Source organism: Furipterus horrens, unplaced genomic scaffold, assembly GCF_987537825.1.
Source record: "Furipterus horrens unplaced genomic scaffold, mFurHor1.1.pri manual_scaffold_5, whole genome shotgun sequence".
Lineage (NCBI taxonomy): Eukaryota > Metazoa > Chordata > Mammalia > Chiroptera > Furipteridae > Furipterus > Furipterus horrens.
Genome location: NW_028327175.1, coordinates 145343173 through 145367788, shown reverse-complemented (window position 1 = coordinate 145367788; position 24616 = coordinate 145343173). Strand labels below are relative to the sequence as shown.

General features: G+C 35.6%; 1 protein-coding gene across 5 annotated transcripts in view; it reads right to left on the bottom strand.

The window, feature by feature from the left end:
- The window catches only part of PRKG1 (protein kinase cGMP-dependent 1), a 1228801-nt gene that overhangs the window by 36274 nt on the left and 1167911 nt on the right, over window positions 1-24616 (bottom strand). For 4 of the 5 annotated variants that reach the window (XM_090278041.1, XM_090278040.1, XM_090278045.1 and 1 more), the window contains one exon: window positions 15711-15807. In XM_090278041.1, the coding sequence (XP_090134167.1) occupies window positions 15711-15807 (97 nt within the window). Of the gene's footprint in view, window positions 1-15710; window positions 15808-15908; window positions 16043-24616 lie in introns of those variants that run through there. The other variant, XM_090278043.1, reaches the window with a different exon arrangement.

The window sequence follows — 24616 nt, the reverse complement described above, 5'->3', positions numbered from 1 at the left end:
AAAAAAAAATCATATTTTTATGGAACCACAAAAGACCCTGAATAGCCAAAGTAATTCTGAGAAAAAAGAATGAAGAGGAGGTGTCACACTATCTGACTTTAAACTATACTATAGAACTAGGATAACCAAGCCAGCATGGTAATGGCAGAAACACACCCACACAGATCAACAGAACAGAATTCAGAGTCTAGCTATAAAATGACATGTATGTGGGCAGACAAATTTTGACAAAAGAATCAAAAACATACAATGGAGAAAAGAAAGCCTCTTCAATAAATGGTGCTGGGTAGTCTGTGCCCATGTACAAAAATTAATTCAAAATAGATCAAAGACCTAAATATAATATCTAAGATAATAAATTACATAGAAGAAAACATAGGTACTGAACTTATGGATCTTGGTTATAGAGAACATTTTATGAATTTGACCCCAAAGACAAGGGAAGTAAAGACAAAAATAAATGAATGGGACTATACCAAACTAAAAAGCTTCTGCTCAGCAAAAGAAATCACCAACAAAACAAAAAGCCAACCAATAGAATGGGAGCTGGTATTTGCAAACAAGAACTCCAACAAAAGGCTAATATTCACATATATTTTTTAAAAACTCATAAAACTCAACACCAAACAAACTATATAATTAAAAATAGGCAGGGGACCTGAATAGACACTTCTCCCAGGAAGAAACACAAATGGCAACAGATATATGAAAACACTTTCAACTTTACTAGCTATTAGGAAAATGCAAATCAAAACTAAGTGAGATACTACCTCATACCTGTTATTATGGCTATTATCAAAAATAACAAGTGTTGGAGAGGTTGTAAAGAAAAGGGGACCCTTGTTGACTGCTGGTGGAAAACAGTCTGGCAGTTCTTCCAAAAATTAAAATAGTTACCATGTGACCCAGCAATTCCTCCTGGGTATCTACCTGAAAAACTATAACATGTATTTGCAAAGATACATGCACCCTATGTTCATTGTGGCATTATTCACAATGGCCAAGACATGGAGACAGCCATAGTGAACTTTCCCAGAGATAGAGGATTGGATAAAGAAGAAGAGGTACATACACAATGGAATACTACTGAGCCTTAAGAAAAGATGAAATACTGCCATTTGTGACAACACAGATAGACCTTAAGAATATTATACTAACTGAAATAAGTCAGCCAGAAAAAGCTAAGAACCTTATGATTTTACTCATATGTGGGATATAAAACTGAAACTCATAAACACAGACAGCAGTGTGGTGCTTACCAGAGGAGACGGGGTGGGTAGAGGGGGCCTAATATATAGTGATGGGAGATGGTTTGACTTTGGGTGGTAAGCACACAGTCCAATATACAGATCTAGTATCATAGAAATGTACACTTGAAACCTATATCATCCTTATAACTAATGTCACATCAAGAAATATAATTAAAAATTTAAAAAATAATTATATCTCAACAAAGGTCTTAAAGAATTTTTAAAAAGAGGAAAATGCCAAGAAATATGTACATTGATATTTCCTAATTCTTGTCTTTATTGATTGTGATATAGTTTTAATTTACATTTTAAGGAATTAAATGTCAAAACAACATTTCCTTTTATGCTTATCTTTATCTCTTTAATAAAAATTCCTCAAGTATTCAAGACTATATTTCAGTTTTACTCTATTAACATTTTTATAAACAAATTCATCTTTAAAAAAATTCTTATCTACTTGCTATTTATTCAAGGTTCTAAATTCAAAAATGTTCTCACATCAAAAAAAAAAAGTAGATCATGAGTCAATTTAAGAAAAATGTACATAATTACCACAAAATTCTTTAAAATTATCTAAAGAAACAACATGGCAGAAGAGTAAGTGGAAGCTACACTAACCTCCTCCAGAACTAGTCTGGATTTACAACTTAATTTTGGAGAAATCATCTGGAATAACCTACCAAACACTAACTGGAGAGAAGTCTTATAACCACGGAGAGACAGAAAAGACCGCTACATCACAACGTGACCGGTAGGGAGTGCGGAGACGCGGAAAGGCTGGCTGGGCTCCCACGGGTGGCAGCTGAAAGGACTGAGAAACAGCTCAGCAGCCGGGGATTCCCCCTGAGAAGGGCAGGGCCTAAACCCCCAGCTGAGCTTCCCAGCCTACAGCAACAGAGTGAAAAGTAAAATAGTATCCAGCTGTGAAAAGCAAAGCGCCACAGGGTTTCTTGCTAGCCAGAGAGAAACAGCGGGAGAGAAAGAGCTCTTAAGCGGATCACATACAAAAATATTTTGGCCCCCACTTACCCTGGGCTCAAGCAGAGGGAAGGCAGAGAGGACTAGAGACGCTTGGGGAGAGTTTGCTGTGGTGGCTTTGAGGGGAGAAGTGGGGAAGCAGCCGACCAGGTCCCAGTGCTGACTCATCCCCACACTGCAGGCAGACCATTCCCCTCCAAGTGGCATCAGCCTGAGGGGAAGCAAAAGCCCTGCCTACAGTAATTAAGCTGCCACACCCACAGTCTTTAAACTTGATGGCTAATCACAGATTGAATACATTAACAACTAAAGAAGACAGACAAAGGCAGTAGATCCCTGGAAGTCTGCAACAGGCTGCCTAGGGCCAGACTGGTACAGGATCTGACGCCACCAGGGGCAGATCCAGGAAGTGCAGATCATTCTAAGAAGGACCAACAAACAATAGGAGTCACCAAAATGGGGAGACAGAGAAACAACCCTCCATCAAAAGGAAAGGTAGAATCCCCAGAAAGAGTGCTAAATGAAATAGAGGGGAGCAAACAATCAGATATGGAATTCAAAACATGGATTATGGAGAAGCTCAATGAGCTCAGCAGAAACTACAAGGAACTCCAGAAAAACTACAAGGAACTTACAGAGAATTACACCAGTATGAAAAAGGATATAGAAGCTATCAATAAGAGCCAGGAGGAAATGAAGAATACAATCTCTGAATTGAAGAACACAGTAGAAGGAATTAAAAGCAGGCTAGAGGAAGCAGAAGATCAGATCGGCGAGCTGGAGGACAATGTAGACAAAAACTCACAGACAGTGCAACAAAATGAAAAAAGGCCGAACAAGACTGAAGAGGCTCTAAGACAGCTGCAGGACAACATGAAACGTAATAATATCCGTATCAGGAATTCCAGAAGGAGAAGAAGAAGAGCAAGGGATAGAAAACCTGTTTGAAAAACTAATGACAGAAAACTTCTCTAATATGAGGAGAGAAAGAATCATGCAAGTCCAGGAAGCACAAAGGGTCCCAATGAAGATGAACCCCAAGAAGCCCACTTCAAGACACATCATAATTAAAATGGCAACATTCAAAGACAAAGAATCCTAAAAGCAGCAAGAGAGAAACAACTAATAACATACAAGGGAGCTCCAATAAGGCTATCATCAGATTTCTCAGCAGAAACACTACAAGCCAGAAGGGAATGGCAAAAAATATTCCAAGCAAAGAGAAACAAAGGCCTACAACCAAGAATACTCTACCAGCAAGGCTCTCATTCAAAATGAAAGATGAAATAAAGAGTTCCCAAGACAAAAGAAGGCTAAAAGAATACATCTCCACCAAACCAGCATTGCAAGAGATGCTAAAGGGTCTGTTTTAAGAAGATGAAGAAACAGAGAGAGACAGAGAGAAATACAAGTACCAAGGGGGTAAATGACAATGAATAAGTACTGAAAGAAAGAAGGAACCTCTACCATTTGCTACAACATGGATGGAACTAGAGAGAATAGTGCTTAGCGAAATAAACCAGGCAACAAAAGAAAAATACCTTATCCTATCAGCTATTACAGGAAACTAATGAACAACACAAACAAATGAGCAAAATTGAACCAGAGGTATGTAAACAAGGAATAAACTAACAGTAACAAAGGGGGAGATGGGAGGGAGAGAAGGTGGTAAGAAGGGGAAGAGTCTAGTCAAAGAGCATGTATAAGTGACCCATGGACATGGACAACTGGGTGGGGACTGAATGTGGGAGAAAGGGGGTCAGGGTGTAGGGAAGCAAGAGGGGGAAAAAAGTGGGACAAGTGTAATGGAAAAACAAACAAACAAAAATTTTTAGTGGGGGGAAAAATAAAAATATAAAGAATGGAAATGTAAGTTCAGTGAATATTAGAAGGACAAGGTTTTTCCTTCACACTGTATATTTTTCTCCCTATCTGATCCCTCCAGAGTTTGGCATTCTAAAGAAGTAAGTAATGACATGTTTCTCTGCATAAAACTAGTAAGACCAGTTGTCAACAGAGGGTTTTTTTTTTTTTTTGTTTGTTTTTTGACTAAGATTTTGACTGGAATGTCATGCTAAAGGAGACATGCTTGGGCTCTGGTTGTTACCAAAAAGCCCTGAGGAACTGGGATTGACTTTCAAAGGTAATAAAAGCCCACAAGATAAAAGGCCTGGTACCTTGGTTGGATGCGCGGTCCATGGCAATCTTTCCAGGGAAGGAATGAAGGTTGTTTTCCTGAAAGATGGCTAGAAGGGACCTTAAGGCACAATGGAAAACCAGAAAGACTTGGAAAAGACAGGTGTTTACAGGCAAGGCTTAATGCCAGGTATGTGGTTCTGCTTCTGTGCCCTGAAGGGCAGACTGAAGGTCACCTTAAATGTTCCTTGTGTAAGTTCCAGCAAAGCAGAACTAAAGATCATAAGTGATCATTTTCTGCTCCTGTTGTGTTTATGTAAGTGAACAGGATAAATTAAAAATGGACTTACTGCAGTCCCTTTAATGACAAGGAGGGTAATCTTAGGGAGAAAAATCGTGATTTAAGGAAAATCGCAATGCTCAGTGGTAGACTATAAAGTAGTGCAGCTAACCATCTTTAAAGTTTATCTTCATTTAAAGTTTTTGATTTGAAAATTAAACTATGCCTGTGGTATTATCAAAGATTTTAACTTACAGGCAAAAAGAATGTCAAATGCTTTGCAACTGGATGTCTTTCCGATAAGACAGTCCTACAGATTTAGAGACTTGTATGTGGGTTATGCTACATAAGTTAACATGTGTTTTCTGTTTTCAAAGGGCATAAGTCTATGATCTCATTACCTGAGTGATTGTCTGTACGTATAGGCCTCACTTAATCCTGTCTGCAGCGCTGCCTCCTGAGACTCAATGGTTTGGCTGAATTAAGTGGCTGGGTTGTTGAAGAATGGGGTGGTCTGTGGGCTTCACTTTAAAACTGGTTTCTCTTTTCTGTCCTAAAGGCTTGGACCGAAAGGGCCACGAGGTCTGAGAGGGAAGAAACCTAAACTATTTCCTTCAGCCCAAACTAAGTATAATGGGCAAAAAGGTTTTGGACAGGTGAGATGTGCCTGACACACCTTCCTCCAAAGAAGCCCTTCTTTTCCCTAATGTGGGACATTGAAATATTAATACCTGTCTTTTGTCATCTAGTGGTTATGGATTGAATGATGTCCTTTAACCCTGTTGTCAAATCTGTTGCCTCCAGAATACAACAAGGATGCCAGCCTGTTAAATCAAGCATACCGTTGTCCGGGGACAGACAACCAACCTGGAGTCTGCACTATCCTTCCTCATGTGGGAAGGCCACCCTCCCCTGCACACCCCCACTCTTATTAGGGATTTCTGGACCCAGGGGTAGGTAGGACAACGACCATGTCCAGCTTGAAGCAGCTAGAGGAGCTCGAGACCTTCGCCCTTTGTCCTTTATAAGATTATAAAGGGTCTTAAGTCTGAGAGGGAAGGATTGTTATTTTTTTATTGTTAAAATAATTAATTAATTAATTTTAAAAAAGAAGAAGAAGAATATATGAAAGGGTGAGGCAGGAGAGCCTGTATGTATGACTCATGGGCATGGACTTGGGGGGAGTTTGTTGGGGGGAGGGTTGTTGCTTGGCGGAGGGGAGCAAAGGGGGAAAAATTGGAACTATTGTAACAATATAATCAATAAAATATACTTAAAAAATAAAATAAAATTATCAAAATAATAGGTATCTGCTGGGCATTGTCTTTTAATATTTTAATTATATATAGTGCAATTATATGCAAGTTTATGCAGTCGTCTCAAGCCTCATATTTTTAGTTATAAAATGGTAATAAAACCATCCTATCTTATATAGATAGATATTCTATGATCAAGTCAGATACTGTTTGTGAAATACTTTGAAAATTTAAAAGTGCTACACAAGAATTATTATCATTACTACTATGACTTCTAAGATATGTGGGAATGCTCATTAAAATGGATATTTGTAAATAACATTTTACCATTAAATTTTATATTATGTTTTTAAGTTTGTTACAACCAACTGAATGAAAAAGAAGGTATAGGAAAAATCTATGTGAATTTAAGAAAGTTTTATTTTTACAGAGAACAAAAATAAATGTTATTACTCCTACTCAAATAGCTCTATGGATATGACATACTAATATGCCCACCCCATTACGTGGAGCTGACTTACTCTATTCATGAAAGAAAATAAAAATTTTAAGTGCACAGAAAGCTTCTCTTCTACAAATTAGTCTTGAATTGTATTCCTCAGCATTCCCTAACCAAAAAGTTGTTAGTTCTTACATGAGAATTAATTTATTCTGTGTAGTGGGACTATACATTTTAAGCAAGCATCACTATAATCTTAGAAAACCTCCTGTTTTCAATCAGTTGTTAAAGTCTCCTTTCTCACTAGTTGTCCACAATTTTACTCTTCATCTTTCTCTCTGCACTACACATTAACACCACCCATTTTCTTTTCTTTAGTCAATGTCTAAAACAAGAATAAACCACAGCATTTGGTTTGTTCTGTAGGATACACAAGGGAGGCGAGCATAGGGAACTTGTCCCAGCCTGCTGACACATGTCCAATGACAGAGAGAATGCAAAGGATGGATGATGAGTTTGACAGAGGTTAGAGCTGGGAAGCTTTTCAGCTATAACGCATAAAGGCATGGTGCTGTTGTAAAATTTTATGGTAAAGATTTTACGTGTCAATCTTATTTTATTAATAACCACTAAGTTATCATACAATGTGGTATATAATTTTCAGAACAAAGGAACATTAAAACATCACTTAATTTATTTATACATATTCTTTCTTTCCGCTCTCTTCTTTCTATCCTTGCTTTTCCTCCCAGTTTTACCTCAACCCCTCATCAAAAATATTGAAAAGCCCATTTGCTTTCTAAATTTCCTTCATACTTAAAACTCAGTTCTACAGCAAGTGACAAGAAATATTGAGAAACATCTATATTATTAAATTCAAATTTCTCAAAAGACAAATAAAGCTACTTTTATAGAGGAGGTAGTTTTTAATTTTTTTTTCAAAAGATATTTAACTTTCAGTTTGGAGAGAGATCAGAAAATTAGCAATCATTCATTTTTGACTCAAAAGGCTACCTACATTGATTCAAGATTTTCATTGAAAAGTGCAGTTTAAACACACCATTCCTCTTTCCTATAGTATGTGCATTAAACAAACCTTATTTCATTTTGTAGTGATTATTAAAATTTATATTTATATTATCTGAAATACACTTTAAATTATTTTCCTTAATCCAATAATCAAGTATTTTTCCCTACCCAAGGTTTTACTTCTATGAATAATCTTACATATACAAAAATGCTACCTGAAACAGTTTTAAAAATTCCTTAAGCATTTCTAATTTGATGGCTTGAATATTTCACATAATTCAACTTACTCCAAAACACACTTGTAATCTAAAACTTCACACAGATAGAGTTGAGTATTATTAGCTAACAGTTCAATTTCTTCCATTTACTGACTGCAAAGGTTTAAAATGTGTTGAATGAAAGATAGAATCACATATTGCAAAAGTCAACTCTGAGATGTAATCAGATTAAGTCATAAAAAGATTTGCCTTCTAGTCATACTTTTGAGATGTAGGGCATAAATAACTTTGTGTTTTTTTAAAACTGTTACATACTGGAATAATTTTAACCAAATGGCTTATAGTCAGATCTCAATGTGGTACTATATCCTATATTGAAACTTCACCCTTTCTGATATTAAAAAAAAAAACACTTTTTTTAATAATTCAAAATTTTACAAGATTTTATAAAAATATAAATGTATTTCAAATGTACAATAGTTAAACCAGTCAACACATATTTATAGATTTTTGCTTATGGCTGGAAATGGGACTAAGAACCAAGCTATCTGGCCCACAAAATCTCCAGATCTCATAGCCCAGCGTTCAAGCTGATAGTAGGTGCTACATGTCAATGACTATGGAGAACAGTAATACCAGGAACACAGTATGAATTAGTACTAAATTAAATGTATATATTTAATTTATACATTGAAACATACAGAATGATCTTTTCTATATTTATTTCCAGAAAACAAAGTCATTTTATTTAAAAGCACATGGCTATTTTCAACATTATTAACATGCTCAAGGGGACTGTTTTTTCTTCTCAGGGAAAGAATCTCTCTTTGAAAGCATGCACATAAAATTTTGAGGGATATGGACTACATCTTGGCACAAAGTAAACTACCTTACTCAGAAGAGAAATTATGATGTTTTTCTCTGGGAGCAGCACCACCTAAAAATAGCCTGTCAAGTCACCTTATACTGTATTCTTTTATTTCATGGATGGAAGTATAGAGCTGAATCTGTGTTGATGTGCTTCCATCACTTGACTTAATGTCCCAAAATACATAATGCCCCCAAATGCCTAAGACCTTAAAGTCTCATCTCCTTTAAGAATATAATAGTTGGACCCTGGCTGCTGTGGCTCAGTGGATTGAGCATCAGCCTGCGAACCAAGTGTCGCTGGTTCGATTCCCAGTCAGGGCACATGTCTGGGTTGCACGTCAGGTCCCCAGTTGGGGGCGCGTGACAGGCAACCACACACATTGATGTTTCCCTCTCTTTCTCCCTCCCTTCCCTTCGCTCTGAAAATAAATAAATACAATCTAAAAAATAATAATTTTAAAAGCTAACAATAGAAAATATATATTTTTTAAAAGAATATAATAGTTATACTCTACCAATTGCTATCTTATATTTCTCACTGATCCACCACACAACTTCTACTCTAGTCAGGCCACTTGCTTTGGCTACCTGTAACAACGTGTGGCCTTTTGTGTTATAACCTTTGCCTGAAATGGCCTTTGCCCCTCTGTTTACTTAAATGATGACCTATTCTCTAAACCCTGGCATGAGTCCTCTGTCTTCTCAGGGACTTCTCAATTCCATCAACTCCAAATGCTCTCTCTCCTTTTTGAATACCAAGAATCTATTTGCATAATTTAGAATTTAACATAATACTAATGAGCTTTATTTGCTACTTTTCGTATATGTTGATTCTACCTTCTTACCTAGGAAAAGACAGACATTCCTTGAGAGCAGGAATCATATCTGATGTTTCTATATACACAAAAAATAGTTAGGGAATTTCTTAATAATTAAATTGTTGCTGAATGTAATGTGGCTGTCAATTCACTTGGGTAAAAATATCAAATTTATGTCACAGAAAAGAAAAAGGTGAGTGTGATCAAGTGTAAATATTTGAAGTGTTTTATCACCAGTTATTTTAAGCCTTGGAAAGACATGTCTAGTGACTTCTAGATTTACATCAACCTTTCTAGAATAACATGCGGGTTTGGAGGAGGAATTGTAAACTTTTTATTTCACTGAAAAACACAGACTCCAAACACTTTTCATGAAAAATATTCATTTTAACATATAGCTAGTATATAAAATTCTTACAATTTCGAAAGATGTGTAAGAAAGTGACTTTTATTTGTCATCATTGGGTAATCAAATTTTTACAAATGTAAGTGTACAAAAGAAAATATATGGTACTGTAATAAGATGAATGAAGGCATATCTTACTTGATATTAGCATACGTCAACGTAGAGATTAACTTTACTATCTGTGACTTCTGCTTAGAAACTGTCACATGGTTAGATATTTTAGGAGTTCCATTATATTGTGACTGCACCTGTTATGCTCAATTACTACTTATTGGATTGGATTTTCATTAGCTATCTAATAATGTTTTTTTTTTCTTAGAAACGAGTACTATTTATCACAGTTAATGACTTGTGTCAGTTTTCTTTTGAAAATGCAGATGGCATATTTAATAATGAACCCAGTAGAGAAAAGGCTATGTTACACTGAGACAAACTGAGTTTTCAACCAGTGCTGAGTCCTTCCTCACCTGGGTTGAAGGGGCCACAGCACAGGCCTGAGGCAGCAGGGCTTCCCCAGGCACGCTCTGCAGCTAAGTCACCGTGGATGACACAGGACAACACCGCCCAGAGATCCCTGAGCTATTCTGTTTCACTGCCCTGTGGCTTAGCAGGAAGAAACTCTTGAACTGTTTTCATCTTACATGGGGTTTCCCTTTGGAGTTAAGCTGTCCGCCTTTCATAATCATGAAACAAAAGTCTGTCGATTGAGCAAAGGGTTTATCACCTGATTTCCTGCTTAATCAGCTCTTAGGCTCTTTTTTTTTTTTTTTTTCCAGTTGGTTTACACAGCCCTCTGAGCCTGCTTGCTTGTGATGGACAGTTCCGAGGACGCTGGCAAAAACGCAGTGAGAGCGGAGCGCACGCCTGCGCCTACCGCACACAGCCGGTTACCCCAGTGACTACGTGGGCGTGCTTCTCGCAGCCCGCATGCTGCCCCCTCTGGGCAATCTGACTGTGGGCTGCGGCCCGGAAGGAACAGAGGTTTTAGAAGGCTGCGCAGAAGCTGGATATGATTCAGCAGTCTGCACTGAAAGCTATTGCCCATTGAGAGGTTAAGAGGTGGGGCTTTACCATTTAGAAGAGAAATGGATAAATAAGGGCATATTATTTGAGGTACACGAAGGTTCAGCGTGAGGAAAATTGAAAATTGTTTGTCATCACCACTCGTGACAGATCGGAAAGTAAGGAGCTTTAGTGGTGTGGGGAATTTAGTACAAGCTGTCACTGAAGGTCATTTGAAGACCTCAGGTTCTTTCCTATGCTGGAGGAGTGCTTGTACTCTCAGGGCTTAGCCTAGCAATGGGAGAAGAAAGAGTACATACAAGTATCCCATTCCCTTCCTTTTCTTTGGTGGTGGCTGAAAATTATTAATAAAGATAGCTATCATTAGCATATTTTAACATTAATAATTATTATAACAACATTGACTATACATATTGACCTATGACATGTGAGGCACCATTTTGGGGGCTTTAACTCATGTAATCTTTGCAACATTTAAAGATGAGGAAACTGAGTCTCAGAAGGCTTAAGTAAATTACTAGGCATACACAGCTGGTAAGAACTGAATCCAAAGACTAAGACCAGTGCCACATTTTAACTACCACATTATACTGTCTAATTTTTTGTTCCATATTTTACCACCAATAGGAGCAGCAAAAGATTCAGGGGAAAAAAAGCCGCTGAATGTTTGACAGAAGAAAAGATGAATAAAATAAACATAGTACTTATTCTAGGTTTATGTCTAATTCAGGTTCTTGAATTCTAGATATGTTTTGTAAAACGAAGGTTTTAACATTTGTTTGATTTCATGGTGGTAGCTGTTGGTGGTGGTGACAAGAATTTAAATATTTTTAGAAGCCAGATAATAGAAAAAGGTTTTAGTTAAAAAATAAGTAGCTCTGGGCAATGACAACAGCTCTTTCAATAATGGCTTGTTCTTAGGTCACATGCATCTTTTGGTCTTGACTTTTTTTTCCTGTAAAATGTAGATCATGCCCCGTGTTCTCCTCTCAGGATGGTTCTCAAGGCAAAATCATATACTAGGTATAAAAGCAATTTGAAGATTATAAAGCAAGGTTCAATTGAAAGGTTTGATTATTTTAGTTAGGAAGTAATATGAATTTATTAAAAATCATTAATATCAGTTTATTAATAAATTATCCCGCAGTGGTTTTATTTTATAATTATATCTTCCATATCTTTGTTCCTATATTTTATGCAAATATATTGTTCTTTTATAACAGTAGTAGATTTCTGGATAAATAGATTTAATATCTAATATTTAAAACAATCACTACATAGCATTGCCAGTTTAAAAAGTTTTGAGTTTTGCAAATCTATGCTGAAAAAGCAAGCTCCTCTCTGACATGAGCAAAAATAGAGTAAATTAGGAATGGGACCATAAACCAATGGGACTAATTTTTACTTGTGATTTGTAAAATCAATCTTTGTATTTTCCAGTCATAACTTAGAAATCAAGACGCTTACCTAGATGTCTTTAATCAGTAAATCATATATAAAAAGAGAACTGAGTTATTTTGCTGAAAATGTTATTATAAATAAAAGGTGGATTTCTCAAAGATATACTGTAAACAGGTAGCACTGAATGAATTAAAAGGTCTATTCTTCAACATTAGAAAAAACATAGGCAGAAAGTATTGTATATGCCAGAAAACAGAAAAGAAAGCAGTAAAAATGACTTCAAAGGAAATGGTTGTGAACAGGACATGTCAAATATTAAACTAGTTAAAGTCAGTTATGTTAAATATATTTACAAAATAGACTAAATAGCTTAAGAGCAGAATTCCCATTCATATAAGCTGTTTATTTTAAGTTTCTGATTTAGCCATTGAACAAATAGTTAAATTTGTACCAAAATTATGCTCACATCTCTAGAAATTGGCAATAAACTATTTAGCAATACTCCTGGTTGAAAAATACTCCTGCATCTAAATTCATTTAAATTGACATAAGTGATAAAAATTAAGAAGTAATAAGAAGTCTTGGAAGGGTACCTCATATGCAAAATAACATGAACATAATTGTATATTAAACAATGAAAATTGTGATAAAACTATACTGCTTAGTTCTAACAGGAAATAGAGTTCAAAAATTCAAATTCTTAATTCTTCACACTCAACTCAAGTTTATCATCTTATAATCTCCTGGGAAACCTTTTTTAAAAATTACTAGTACAAAACTAAAGTGTAATGTGGTATTTTTTACAGTATCATTTACCTGAACAACATTACAATTGAACTAAGGACTGGTAGGTTGAAGGTATCAGCATTACATACTTGATATTAACATGCTCAGTGTATACATATGTGTAATGAGTCCAAGGGAATGTTCTACAGCTTAAAATAGCACTCGATAACATTGATAAAATTATATTGCATGCCTCATTGTCAGCATGAATAGAAAAATTCTGTGATCACAACATAACTGGGCTCTGCCTAGATCCTCCTCCTATGAATAGTGTGGATTCTGCTCTATAGGTTCACTACTACCTCCTGTGTCATCACCACTGTCTTCATGGTGACTCACTATATGCTATGACAACAGTAGGTGGTAATTACAGTCAAAGTGTTGAGGCCAAACTCCCAATTCTGGAATCACTGAATACATGTAAAAAATGAACAATCACAGAGGACATTTTTTATATCTAGTGATTATCAGACAGTTAGTAAGTAGCATTGGATTCTAAGGCAATAGTGATCAGGTAAGTGGCTAGTCCACACCGAATAGTGAAGACAATCTGGGTATTCTGGTGATCCCACGGGGAGTTTTGGGAAACGCAAGATGACACAAGATGATATCACTTCAGAGGTTAAGGACACCTCTCTCCCTCTGATCTGCCTAATGGTCCATTATTACATTCATTAATGTATCTAAAATTTTTGCAAATTGGGCCATAGCTTTAACACACATTACTTCCTGAGGTTATGGTTTTCATTAGTCTATAAACATCTGTGTAAAAGTAAAATCCATGAGAAGAAAATTAGGCTGAACTACCTTTGACTATCTCTCCTGGGATGGAGATTATGCATAGATATGTATATACTCAGACACACACAAAAGACACACACACACACATACAGTTTCTTTATAAACTGCATTACTTTTTGAATCTCCACACTGAACCTTCCCTAATTCTGTCATAAGTTGCTTGTGCCTCCTCATACATTTTAAAGGACATTTTCTAGAATTTTACATTATCAGCTTGGCATTTAGTTGTTCTGCTTGAAGTGGTCTTGGTGTCTATGAGCAATTAGCAATATTTCAAAAATCCAAAGAAAATTCCTATACTGGATTTCATAAAATATCTCACTGGTAACTTGAAGGTTTTCAACTTAAAGTTCTCATACCTCTACGAGGCTACAAAGTTGTAATAATGAAAAAAAAAATTTGTCAACTAAAACAGTAATTTTATCATCCATAGAGCTTAAAAATATTTAAGAAACTCAACAGTCACAAAATCAGTCTCTAGAAAATTCTGTCTTTTCCACTGCTTCATTCAGAGAGGGGTTTAGACATGGGCAACTACATCAATAAACACACCAGACAATCTACACTTCAGGGCAAAGACCTCTTCCCTCTGCCCCCCCTGTAGCCCCATTGCAAAGCTGTTCATGGATAATACTATTAATAAACCTTTATCCACTATATGAACAGTTAACACAAAATTGAAGTTTCTTGAGAAATAAATCTAAGACTATATTAATTGGCAGGACTCAGAAAAGCAAGAGATTGTTCTAGGCTTTTACTTAATTTTTACTCCTGTAACTGAAAATGCTTAGATCCTCAGAGGCACATGGTGAAGTCAGAAGCCAAGTCAGAGGTAGTACTACTATAATATCTCCAACCAGTGTTAAGGGACATGTAATGAAAATTCAGTGAAACACATTATGGCTCTAAACTTCCTTGTCTAATATTTAAATAAATAATGTCTTTCTGCCTGTCAAAGTCAGAAGTCCCAATTGCCACTCAAATGAACAAATATCAGAAATAGCACTGGGTAAATATAGTTGTATGGAAGGGGATTTCTCTGGGCCCTGATGGCAACAGTAACTGTTTACTTCACTGTACACAGTGTCAGGGAGTTCCTAACATACTGTACTGGTGTCTGATATCAGGGACTCCTCCATTTTCAGCAGAGAGGTGGAAATTAATCTCTGCGCTCAAATAGGGCTTATTTCACATGGTGTTGAAATGCAGCAATACAGTCAGTAGAATACATTTTTTCCCCCAATTTTAGTTGCAATATATCATTTTTTAAATTTCTATTTTAAATACAAGCATGATAAAGCATGCTTTTATTTGCTTCATATTACATGTATGCAATGTGTTTAATGTATAAACTTCTAGCCAAATCTCATTATCTTCATGAAAACTTAGCTGTATGTGTATGTATAAATATGTGTGAAATAAGTTATAAAAAGTATTAAACTATATTATCTATTATGGTTAAATATGTATAGGCACTATAATCTAAATAGGTGCTTGCAACTACAGAACCACAGAATTACTACTATAACACCACTTTCTTGATTGTTTTTTTTTAAAGCAGTGGTAAGGATCATTAATTATAGGTGTACTGTTATGTGTATATATCTCATTTCTCTCCATATATTTAAATTTACATTTTAATTATTGTGATTGTAGATAGTGTGCATAACTAAATTAGTGAGCACTGTTTAGAACTATGGAAGCAAATAAAGATAAAAATATATCAGCTGGGTAGAAAGTACTTTGTGACTCCTCATTAAGTAAATGTCTTTGCCTTTCATTTACTATAATGTAATTTCCTACAATGTAAATTAGTATTATTTTATATTTTAGTTTATCAACTACATGATATAGCCCACTTTGCAAAATCCGATGTGCTGCTATGAAATTATTTGATACCACTTTGGGAACAATACTAGTTGAAGATGAGAGACAGGAAGAGAGAAATCCTATTATGGGAGAAAAGGTAAAAAAAGGAACAGAGAAGCTTTCAAAAGCATTCAAAGAACAATCACCTACCAGTTCCACTCGTCCAAATCCTCCGACTCCAAGGGTGTCGATGATGTTAAAGTCAGACAGCTTCAGGTTGGCGAAGAAAGCAGCTTCAGCTTCGTATCTGGATTTTTTGATGCGAAAAAACGGAAATTTCTTAGAGGTGCAAACACGAGAACCGCGTACAACTGCACTGGAATGACATGACTGTGGCACCGGATTTACCTGCTTAAATTCCATCTTGCTTTCAGAGTCTGTGTTTTCTCACACACATAGTGTTTTGGTCCCAGTTGTGCAGAAAACCATAGATTTGCACTTGTTTTGTAAAGGAGAAAAAGTACAAAGTACCCACTGCATGCCAGTCACGTGACTGATAGATCCAGTTATCAAACCAAAGTTACATCTTGGTATTTTTCTACGCGTCTTCTTGTGAGCATGGATTGTTTGAGTTGTTCTTTTTTGGTTTGGTTTTGGATTTTTTGGTTTTGCTTGGTTTGGTTTTTGCTGTTCAGATTTTGGGTGGCAGGTTCTCATTAGTTTTCCTTGTTCTCAGGCTGGCAGTGGCTTCTATAAATATTTGCTAAAAGCAGCAAGATCATTGAGGTCTCTGAAGTGAGATCACAGCCAGGTTTTATGAAAACAGATCCAAAAAGCTGAGGACTGATGTGCAAATACCTGAAATGCATGGTTTTGGAAGCATACTCACATTCCTAAAAAGTGTCTTCCCTTCATCTATGTTTACCCCCGGACTCTCAGCTAGTAATCCTGGTGTCTTTATGTTTGCAAGTTTCTTATATAAGCGGTGTGGGAAAGCGTGGCCTAGGCTCCAAAAGTCTAACTATACACACATGCAAATCTGACACATTCAAGTGACCAAAATAAGCTTCTCACGATGAGATGAGTGAATATGAGCTGCTTAAAATATCTCCTGGTTAAAGGCCCTACTATTTTTAGAAAGGGCAGGAAGGCATAAAGATGAAGATGATCCTCCCACTCACTAAAGTCAGGTCAGGCAGTAATTCAGCTGTCTCAAAAATAAAGTATTTGAATTGCAATGTGTGACCCATGACCTTCAGCCAGGCGGTACCCAATTCAGTATTACGCTACAGATAGATATGATGAACACGCTGGAGATAATGACACTGACACAGCTTGTTTATGTCAATTTTCTGACAATCATCTGCAGCCATGTCTGGAGTTAAGCTGTATAGCTTTTTAGCTATTCCATTATAACCAAACACAATTTTAGACTCTCCACTTGAGAGAAATGTGAAACAGCTTTCTAGGTGAACTTTTTAAACATTTTCCAGTTAACAACCACAGTTCTAGATTTTAGCAAGTCAATTCTTGACAGGTTCATGAGGAGGTAAAAAAAGCATTGTTTTTCATTACTGCATGGTTATGTGAAATTAACTCCCTCTAATGAACCTTTATAAACAAGACTACTGGTCAATCCTAACGGTATTTGTAGACTTCTCTCAATAACTACACAATCAAGAGATCAACATAATAATTTATGGTTTACGAGAATGGAATACAGGCAGCAAATGTGCATTTCTAGCATTCCAAATGCATCATTACTTTTGGAAAATCAAAACTCCATCCCATTTAAAAGGCCAGTGGCAGAGTTCATTCCAACAGGTGCTTAAAAAGACATCTGTTGGGATTATAACCCACCCATGACAGTTTTTATGCAGTCAAGCATTTGTTGATGGTCTAGAAAATCAAATTATTAATGAGATTATTTTTGAATAACATTCTATGTGTTTGCTGTATTTAGAATCTCAAGAGGATAAACTCTTTTCAACTACTTTGATACCATTTTGTTTATATTGTGTGATGTTATTAAAGTTCTTGAAGACACCTCAAAATTCTTACATTTGGGCTCTGTGAAAACAGGGTAGAAAGATCTCTGATGAAGTGATCCTCATCCTCTTGTTGCACATAGAGCTAACTGAGCATCTTTTAGAAACCATTTAATTTGGGTCTGACCACAGACCGAGTATATCAGAAATCTCTGGAAGCAGTACCCAAATGCCTGTACTTTTTAAAGCTCATCAGGTGATTTTGATGCAAGGAGGGATTGAGAACCATAGTTCTAAACCTCCCAGAGCCTCAGGAAGTTCCAGAAACCATAGAAGAATTTTGGGGTTGATTCAAATGGTCCAGGGAAAACATTAGCTGTCCAATGAGTCTGGGGGTGATACATTCATGCCAAGAGTTTTTTTTTAACTTGGTCTTGGCTCCTGATTTTCTGTATTTAAACCCATGGGATGAATAATAGTTCTATACAAGCTAACACAGCTATAAATAAGGAGCAAGATTGCTTTAAAAATGACAGCTACAGAATGCGCAAGTTGTAAGGAGCTTACTTTCTGTTCACCTTTTACAGCAAAATCTTCTTGACTTTGTATTTACTATCTGATTACTGATTGTATTTTAAGTAATGCAATGAACATAGGAAATCTCCTGTTGAATAGTAGATATTTATTTTTATGTTTTATATACTTATTTTTTAATAGTAGAGATTTTTTTCTGCAACCATTAAAAGCCCCTTAAATAAAAAAATAAAATACAATAAAAAATCCCCTTAAATATATATTGCCCCTTACATTGGAAGTACCAATTACAGTTAAATAAAATATTTCATGTTTTAATGAAAAGAGATTGCTAATATTGCAATCATACATTATTAATCTTTGCTAATTTCTTTGCTAATATGACTAGGTAAATTTTTAAGATGCTACTTAGCTGGGTGATTTTATCCAGTGATTGGTGAGATACAATTTGAAGGGGCTTTGGGATAATTGTGGTCTTGACCCTCTATTCTGTTCCTATTTATTTCAGGTCCTGATTCTTGGGGAAGTCAAACAATATAAAAATACTGTCAAAGCAGTTTCTCTTTTCCAAAGAGATGTTGTTAGTCGTTGAATATTTTATATGCATTTATTTTTTTCTCATTTAAATTCTAAGGACAAGGAGTCACATTTCATCACAAAGACTCTGTACACCTTTCCTTTCTGAATTAATAGCTTTTTCTTTTTAACATGAAAATCACCACTTGAAGGAACCCTTGTAAAAAAAAGGTGAATTATGAATGACTTAGCTTTGCCAATGGTTACTTTTGATCATAACTTGAAGGGATATTTTCATTTTCTTTTAACTCCTAATTAACTGTAGATAATTTGAATCTATCAATTATGTCCTACTTTCATTAGAGTTGATAAAAGTTTAAAAGGGAAGAAGACTAAATAAATTGGTTAAGTAAGTGGCCATTGTTATTAAACAAACTTTTCTGAATGAGGTAAATGTGGAACCCAACTTCCTAACTTACTATTGTGTGTACAGGATCTAAGGAATTAGGCCAGGCTTCATGCAATTCTAAAATCTATCTGTGCAACAGTGTTTATGAAAGGGGCCTTTGCCAAGTGCTAAGGAAAATACATCAGTAAGAAGTATAGTTACTGTTGTTTGTTTAACATCTAGCAAGGAGCATAAAGTATATTTTCTAATAATCCTTAACTTAGTTCGAGATACTGATTTGTTAACATTTTGTCAGTTTGTTTGTTTATTTATTTAGCATGGGGTAAAAGGTATGCATCCTGTTCCCAGAAAAGTGTGAATATTGACATATCATTTTTGTATATAACATCAGAGAGTTTACAAACTTATAATAACACAAAAATAGGTATACAGCAAGAGAATAAGTGTATTGGTGCAGGAGACAGAAATAACATACTGCTTCTCAAACATGCCTGTCTATGAGATTCAGCTGGGGTTATGGTTATTAGAATCCACAGATAATTGCCAACCCGTACAGGGTACTCTTTAACTAGGGAAACGCTGAAATTTTCTTTTCACAACTGCTAAAGAGGAACAAAGTTGCCTAGAATTTCATCTCCTTTTTTTAGTTCTTTCTGTACACCAAAGAAGGTTCCAAATGCAATGAAAATATAAACTTGCAGGTGTCAAGATGATGATACCAAGACATATATGTGTAGTCTAGGAACAGAAAAGCAGTAAAGCAGTACTAGAATAATCTCAACCTCTCTCTGAAACCACACATCTGTACAGAATTATATTCACCTTCTTTAGGAAACAGACAATAGCCATTTGTTTTGTTTTTTTTTTTTTTTCTTTCTTTCTTTCACTCTCTTCCAATATTACCAACTTCCACAAAACCAAGGGGTAAGAATCCAGTGTCCTTTATTTTCACCACAATTGCTTTTCTGTTATTACCATGCATCCATGAATTAATTCTGCCATCATTTCTAAACAACAGAATTTGGTTCTGTACCTTATGACTGACTATCATTATGAGGAAGTGAACGTCTCTCCCTACTTATAATTGGAAACCAAATATAATTCAACCCAGTCCAAAATGTATGTAGCTTAAAATTGTTTTTCTTTGCCTTGATATTATAATAACAGAAATCACTCATCATTATTTTACAAAGCAGACAATATTATGTGCATTTCTCAAGTAAGGGCCAAGAATCCAAAGGAATATAATAGTTCCAGATGGGTTACAAAAGCCAGTAATTAAGAGCCAAATGAACAAAAGGCTAATGTGGTCCTGTTTTCTTTAGCCCTGCTCATCTACAAGCCAAATAGGCTTTAAAAGTCTACTCTCAGGTCTCCAAGGAAATCCAAATAAATTATTAGCATCTCCTCATCCACATGCAAATCAGTTACCCAAGGCTTTGCCTGGGCTCATCTGCTCTGGCATGTATTTTCATGTCCTGCTGAGTTTCCTTTTGTCATTTCTTGGGGAAATCTACAAAACTAAAATGTTTCAGTAAACACATCTGGCCTCTAACCTATGACTAAGTTTCTTTTCCTATTTCTGTAAGAGGTAAGATAAAATTCAATCAGACAATGTCTACTCCAGATTTTAAAATAATACAAGGGAGCATCATAGCATGCAGACAAAAGTTAACGACTTGTCGTCCTGGCTCTTGTCAATGACTTTGTATTTCCAAGCACTGCTTTCTTCAATGTTCTGGTCTTTGTAGAAATATCAACAAACATATACTTAAGTAAATAAGTATAGATTGTTTAAGTCAAACTCCTGGTTTATTTAAATGTTCACATAAATGCCTAGAATTTTTTTTTTCATTTTTTTGTTATCAAAGAGCACTGTAATCTATAAACATCTAGAGAAATAATTCAAAGGGAGATAAAAACCCATAGCTGAAACTAATAAATATTGTGTGTCAACTGTAGTTGAAATAATTTTTTAAATCTAAAAAGTGGGTAAGAATTTTAAGAAAGTGAGCCTTAAACACAAACTATATGGTCTATGATACATGCAAGATGTAATGCTGGCCATCTATGAACCAGGACTTAACATGAGACAAAGGATTTTATGCAATAACAGTTCCTAATTTAATAAAGTTTGGTGCACTGAGTAATTTGTAGGCCTGGTAAAGTAAATATAAAATTCAGTGAGAAGAGTATATATAGAGAAAATAGGATTGGGAAGTGGACCAATAATACTTATTTGCTTAGTTAGCAAAGATGTGATTGAGGCTTAAACTACAGGGACTATTGCCTCATTGTGCTACTCTAACTTGTGTGTGTGTGTGAATATTGTAAGTACATGTCCTATTATCCTGACTCTCAAATGTTTGGAATTAAACTTAATCACTAATGAAAAATGGATAGTCCTTTTTAAATATATAAGCAACTCATCAATCTTCTTTTATTAATTAAATTGTTTTATTAAAAGTCTCATTGGTACCTAAACTCTAAAAATAGAATCTCTTGACTTCATTGGAAAACAGAATGAATATTTTATAGTTTAAGGTTTATGTAAGGTTATTTCCTGCTGAAAGAATCATGACTTAACAAAAGTCCCTATTACTACAAGGTTTAGAACCATTCCTTTAAACATAAGCAACTCTATTCCTAAAATTCTAAACAAAAAGAGATCATTTCCAATTTATATGTAAAGCATAAAAGGAAAGTCACTATTCTTTTTGTAGTGGTAAACTGAGGAAATAAATTTTGACAGTAACTTCATGAATATAAAGTATTTCATTATGGCAATTTTCTCCAGAAGTTTAATCTGTTCCTCAGGGAATTTGAGATAACATTAGTTTGCAACCTCTATTTCCAAAACTGTGGTTTTCAGAAACACAGGCTTTTTCTTGAGTACTCTAGTCATGAAATAGTTCTGCTTATTTTTCAAATACATTCCCTTGAGGAGATACAGCTAACAGAAATAAACAGTAAAATTGCATTTCTCATATATGCTGCATAATAGAAATGATAGTAATGCAAATATTCTGCATTTAGAAAACACTTTTCTTCCAAGGATTCTAAAATTTCTCTCATTTAATTTATCCTCCCTGATTCTCTGTAAATATGGGATAACAAATATTTTTACTTCTATTTTGCAACTGGGTAGACCAATTGCTAATAAGGGATTGGTTTCAGTAATTAAACACTAGAAGAATTAGGCCTCGAAACCTTCAACATGTTTCACATTGCAGCATATTTACACTTATTACAAAAGTTTCAAATTCTTTTAAAAGAAGATAGTAGAGAATCACAAAACTTTAGCCATGCTTTTATCTCAAAGTAGTAAGATACTAACATAGTTTAAAATCTAGATTAACACCATTGGGAGTTATTTTCATTTAACCTTTATATTTGTAAGAAGAAAATAATTAATTGCATGTAGTCAGTGATTTAACCAGTCATAAAATCTTAGGCATAAGTGTCTGGTGATTTTGACTTGTGACATCTTTTACTCTCTGATTCTATTGTTGCAGTTTTTAATACTCTGTCAATATTTGAAAAGAGGCAAATGTAAAAGTTATGAAATATATTTGAAAAATACATTTTTATTATACATTTCAGTCAAGAATGTGACTTCTGTAGCTAAGCACTCTTACCTGTGACGTGGCATGTGTATGTGTATGCTCCAGGTAAATAGAAGACACCAAATAAAAGTGGTACATAGAACGAACTAAATAGGACAAAGAGTAGAATAGTAGTCAATAGGGGGGAGGGAGGAGGGAGAGAAGGGGGATAAGTAAGGGAAGGGTTTAGTCAAAGAACGTGTATGAATGACTCATGGACATGGACAACGGGGAGGGATATGATTGCGGGAGAAGGGATGGGCTGGGTGGGGGGGGAGCAATGGGGGAAAAATGGGACAACTGTAATTGAAAAACCAAAAAAAAAAATTAAAAAAAAAATAAATAAATAAAATAAAAAAAGAACCACAATGAGCTAAAACTGGGAAAAAAAAAGTGGTACATAGATAAAATGGAATACTACTTAGCCATAGAAAGGCTGAAATGCTGCCATTTGCCTCAGCATGATGGACCTTGAGGATATCATGCTAAGCAAAATAAGACAGATGGAAAAGAACAAGAACCATACGATTTCATCCATATGTGGGATATAAAACAGAAATTATCAAATGAACAAACAAAACAAACAAAATAAAGAAGCTCATATACACTGACAACAGTATGAAGATTACCAGAGAGAAAGGGGGCGAGGGAGGATGTACAGAGTAAAGAGGGTCAAATAGATAGTACCGGAGCAAGGGAGACTAGCCTTCGGGTGGTGAGCACACAGTGCAATACACAGACAATGTATTGTAGAATTCTACACTTGAAACTTATGTGATTAACCAATATCACCCTGGTAAATTTAATAAACAGAAAAAAGTAGGCAATTTTATGCTCCCCCAAAAAGTGCATTGATGCTCAGAAGAATACTTTTTTTTTTTTTTTTTTTTTATGGTTTTTTTTTTTTTTTTAGATTTAATGTGTTTTATTGATTAAAATATTACATTTGTGCCCCTTTCCCTTCCCTCTGCTCCCCTCCACCCGGTGGCCCCCTCCCTCCAGTTGTCCCCCCCTTTTAGATTATGTCCATTAGTTGTGCTTACAGTTCCTCCCAACCTCTCTCCGTCTATTCCATTCCCTCCTACCATGATCCCCAATTCCTATATCATCTCCTTCCCTCTCCCCACTCCCCCTCCCTGTTGGCCTCCCCCCACTATGTTTCCCTTACCCACAGTTCCTTTTCCACTCTCGTTGCCTGTTTCGTTTGCCTTTGTTTCATCTCCCTAGCTTCTGTTTTTTAAACCAGTCCCTTTAACTTCTCATATAACAGTGGTTTGGATCTAATGAACTCTTTCAGTTTTATTTTGTCCTGGAAACACTTTCTCTGTCCTTCTATTCTGAATGACAATTTCGCTGGATAGAGTATTCGTGGTTGTAGGTTTTGGATTTTCATTACTTTGAATATTTCTTGCCAGTCCCTTCTTGTCTGTAGGGTTTCCCTTGAGAAGTCAGCTGATAGTCTAATTGGGACCCCTTTGTACATAATTCTTTTCTTCTCTCTTGCTGCTTTTAAGATTCTCTCTTTATCTTTAATTTTTGACATTTTGATTATAATGTGTCTTGGAGTGGTTCTCCCTGGGTCCAGTCTCTTGGGAACTCTCCTTGCTTCCTGGACCTGCAAGTCTATTCCCTTCCCCAAGTCTGGGAAGTTCTCCTTTATTATATTTTCACTCAATTTTTCAAGTTCTAGTTCATCTTCCTCATTCTCTGGCAAACCAATGATTCTTATGTTGGGCCTTTTATAGCTGTCCCAGAGGTTTCTGATCCTCTCATTGTTGCTTGCCATTTCCTCTCGCTGCATTGGTTGACTGCTTGTTCCTTCTCCATATTCCAGTTTGTTGAAATGGACTCTGGATTCCTCACCATCTGTCTCGTATGTGGTTTTGTTCCTTTCATTATGAAAGTTTTTCGCTTCTTTCATATCTTTTTCCTGCTCTTTTGTGAATTCTGTGAGCCACCTGATAACAATGGCCCAGAACTGAGCCTCTGACAGGTTTCTTATCTGTTCATCTGTCAGGTTCTCTATCTGCTGTCTGGTGAGTTGTGCCACCGGGATCTCTATAT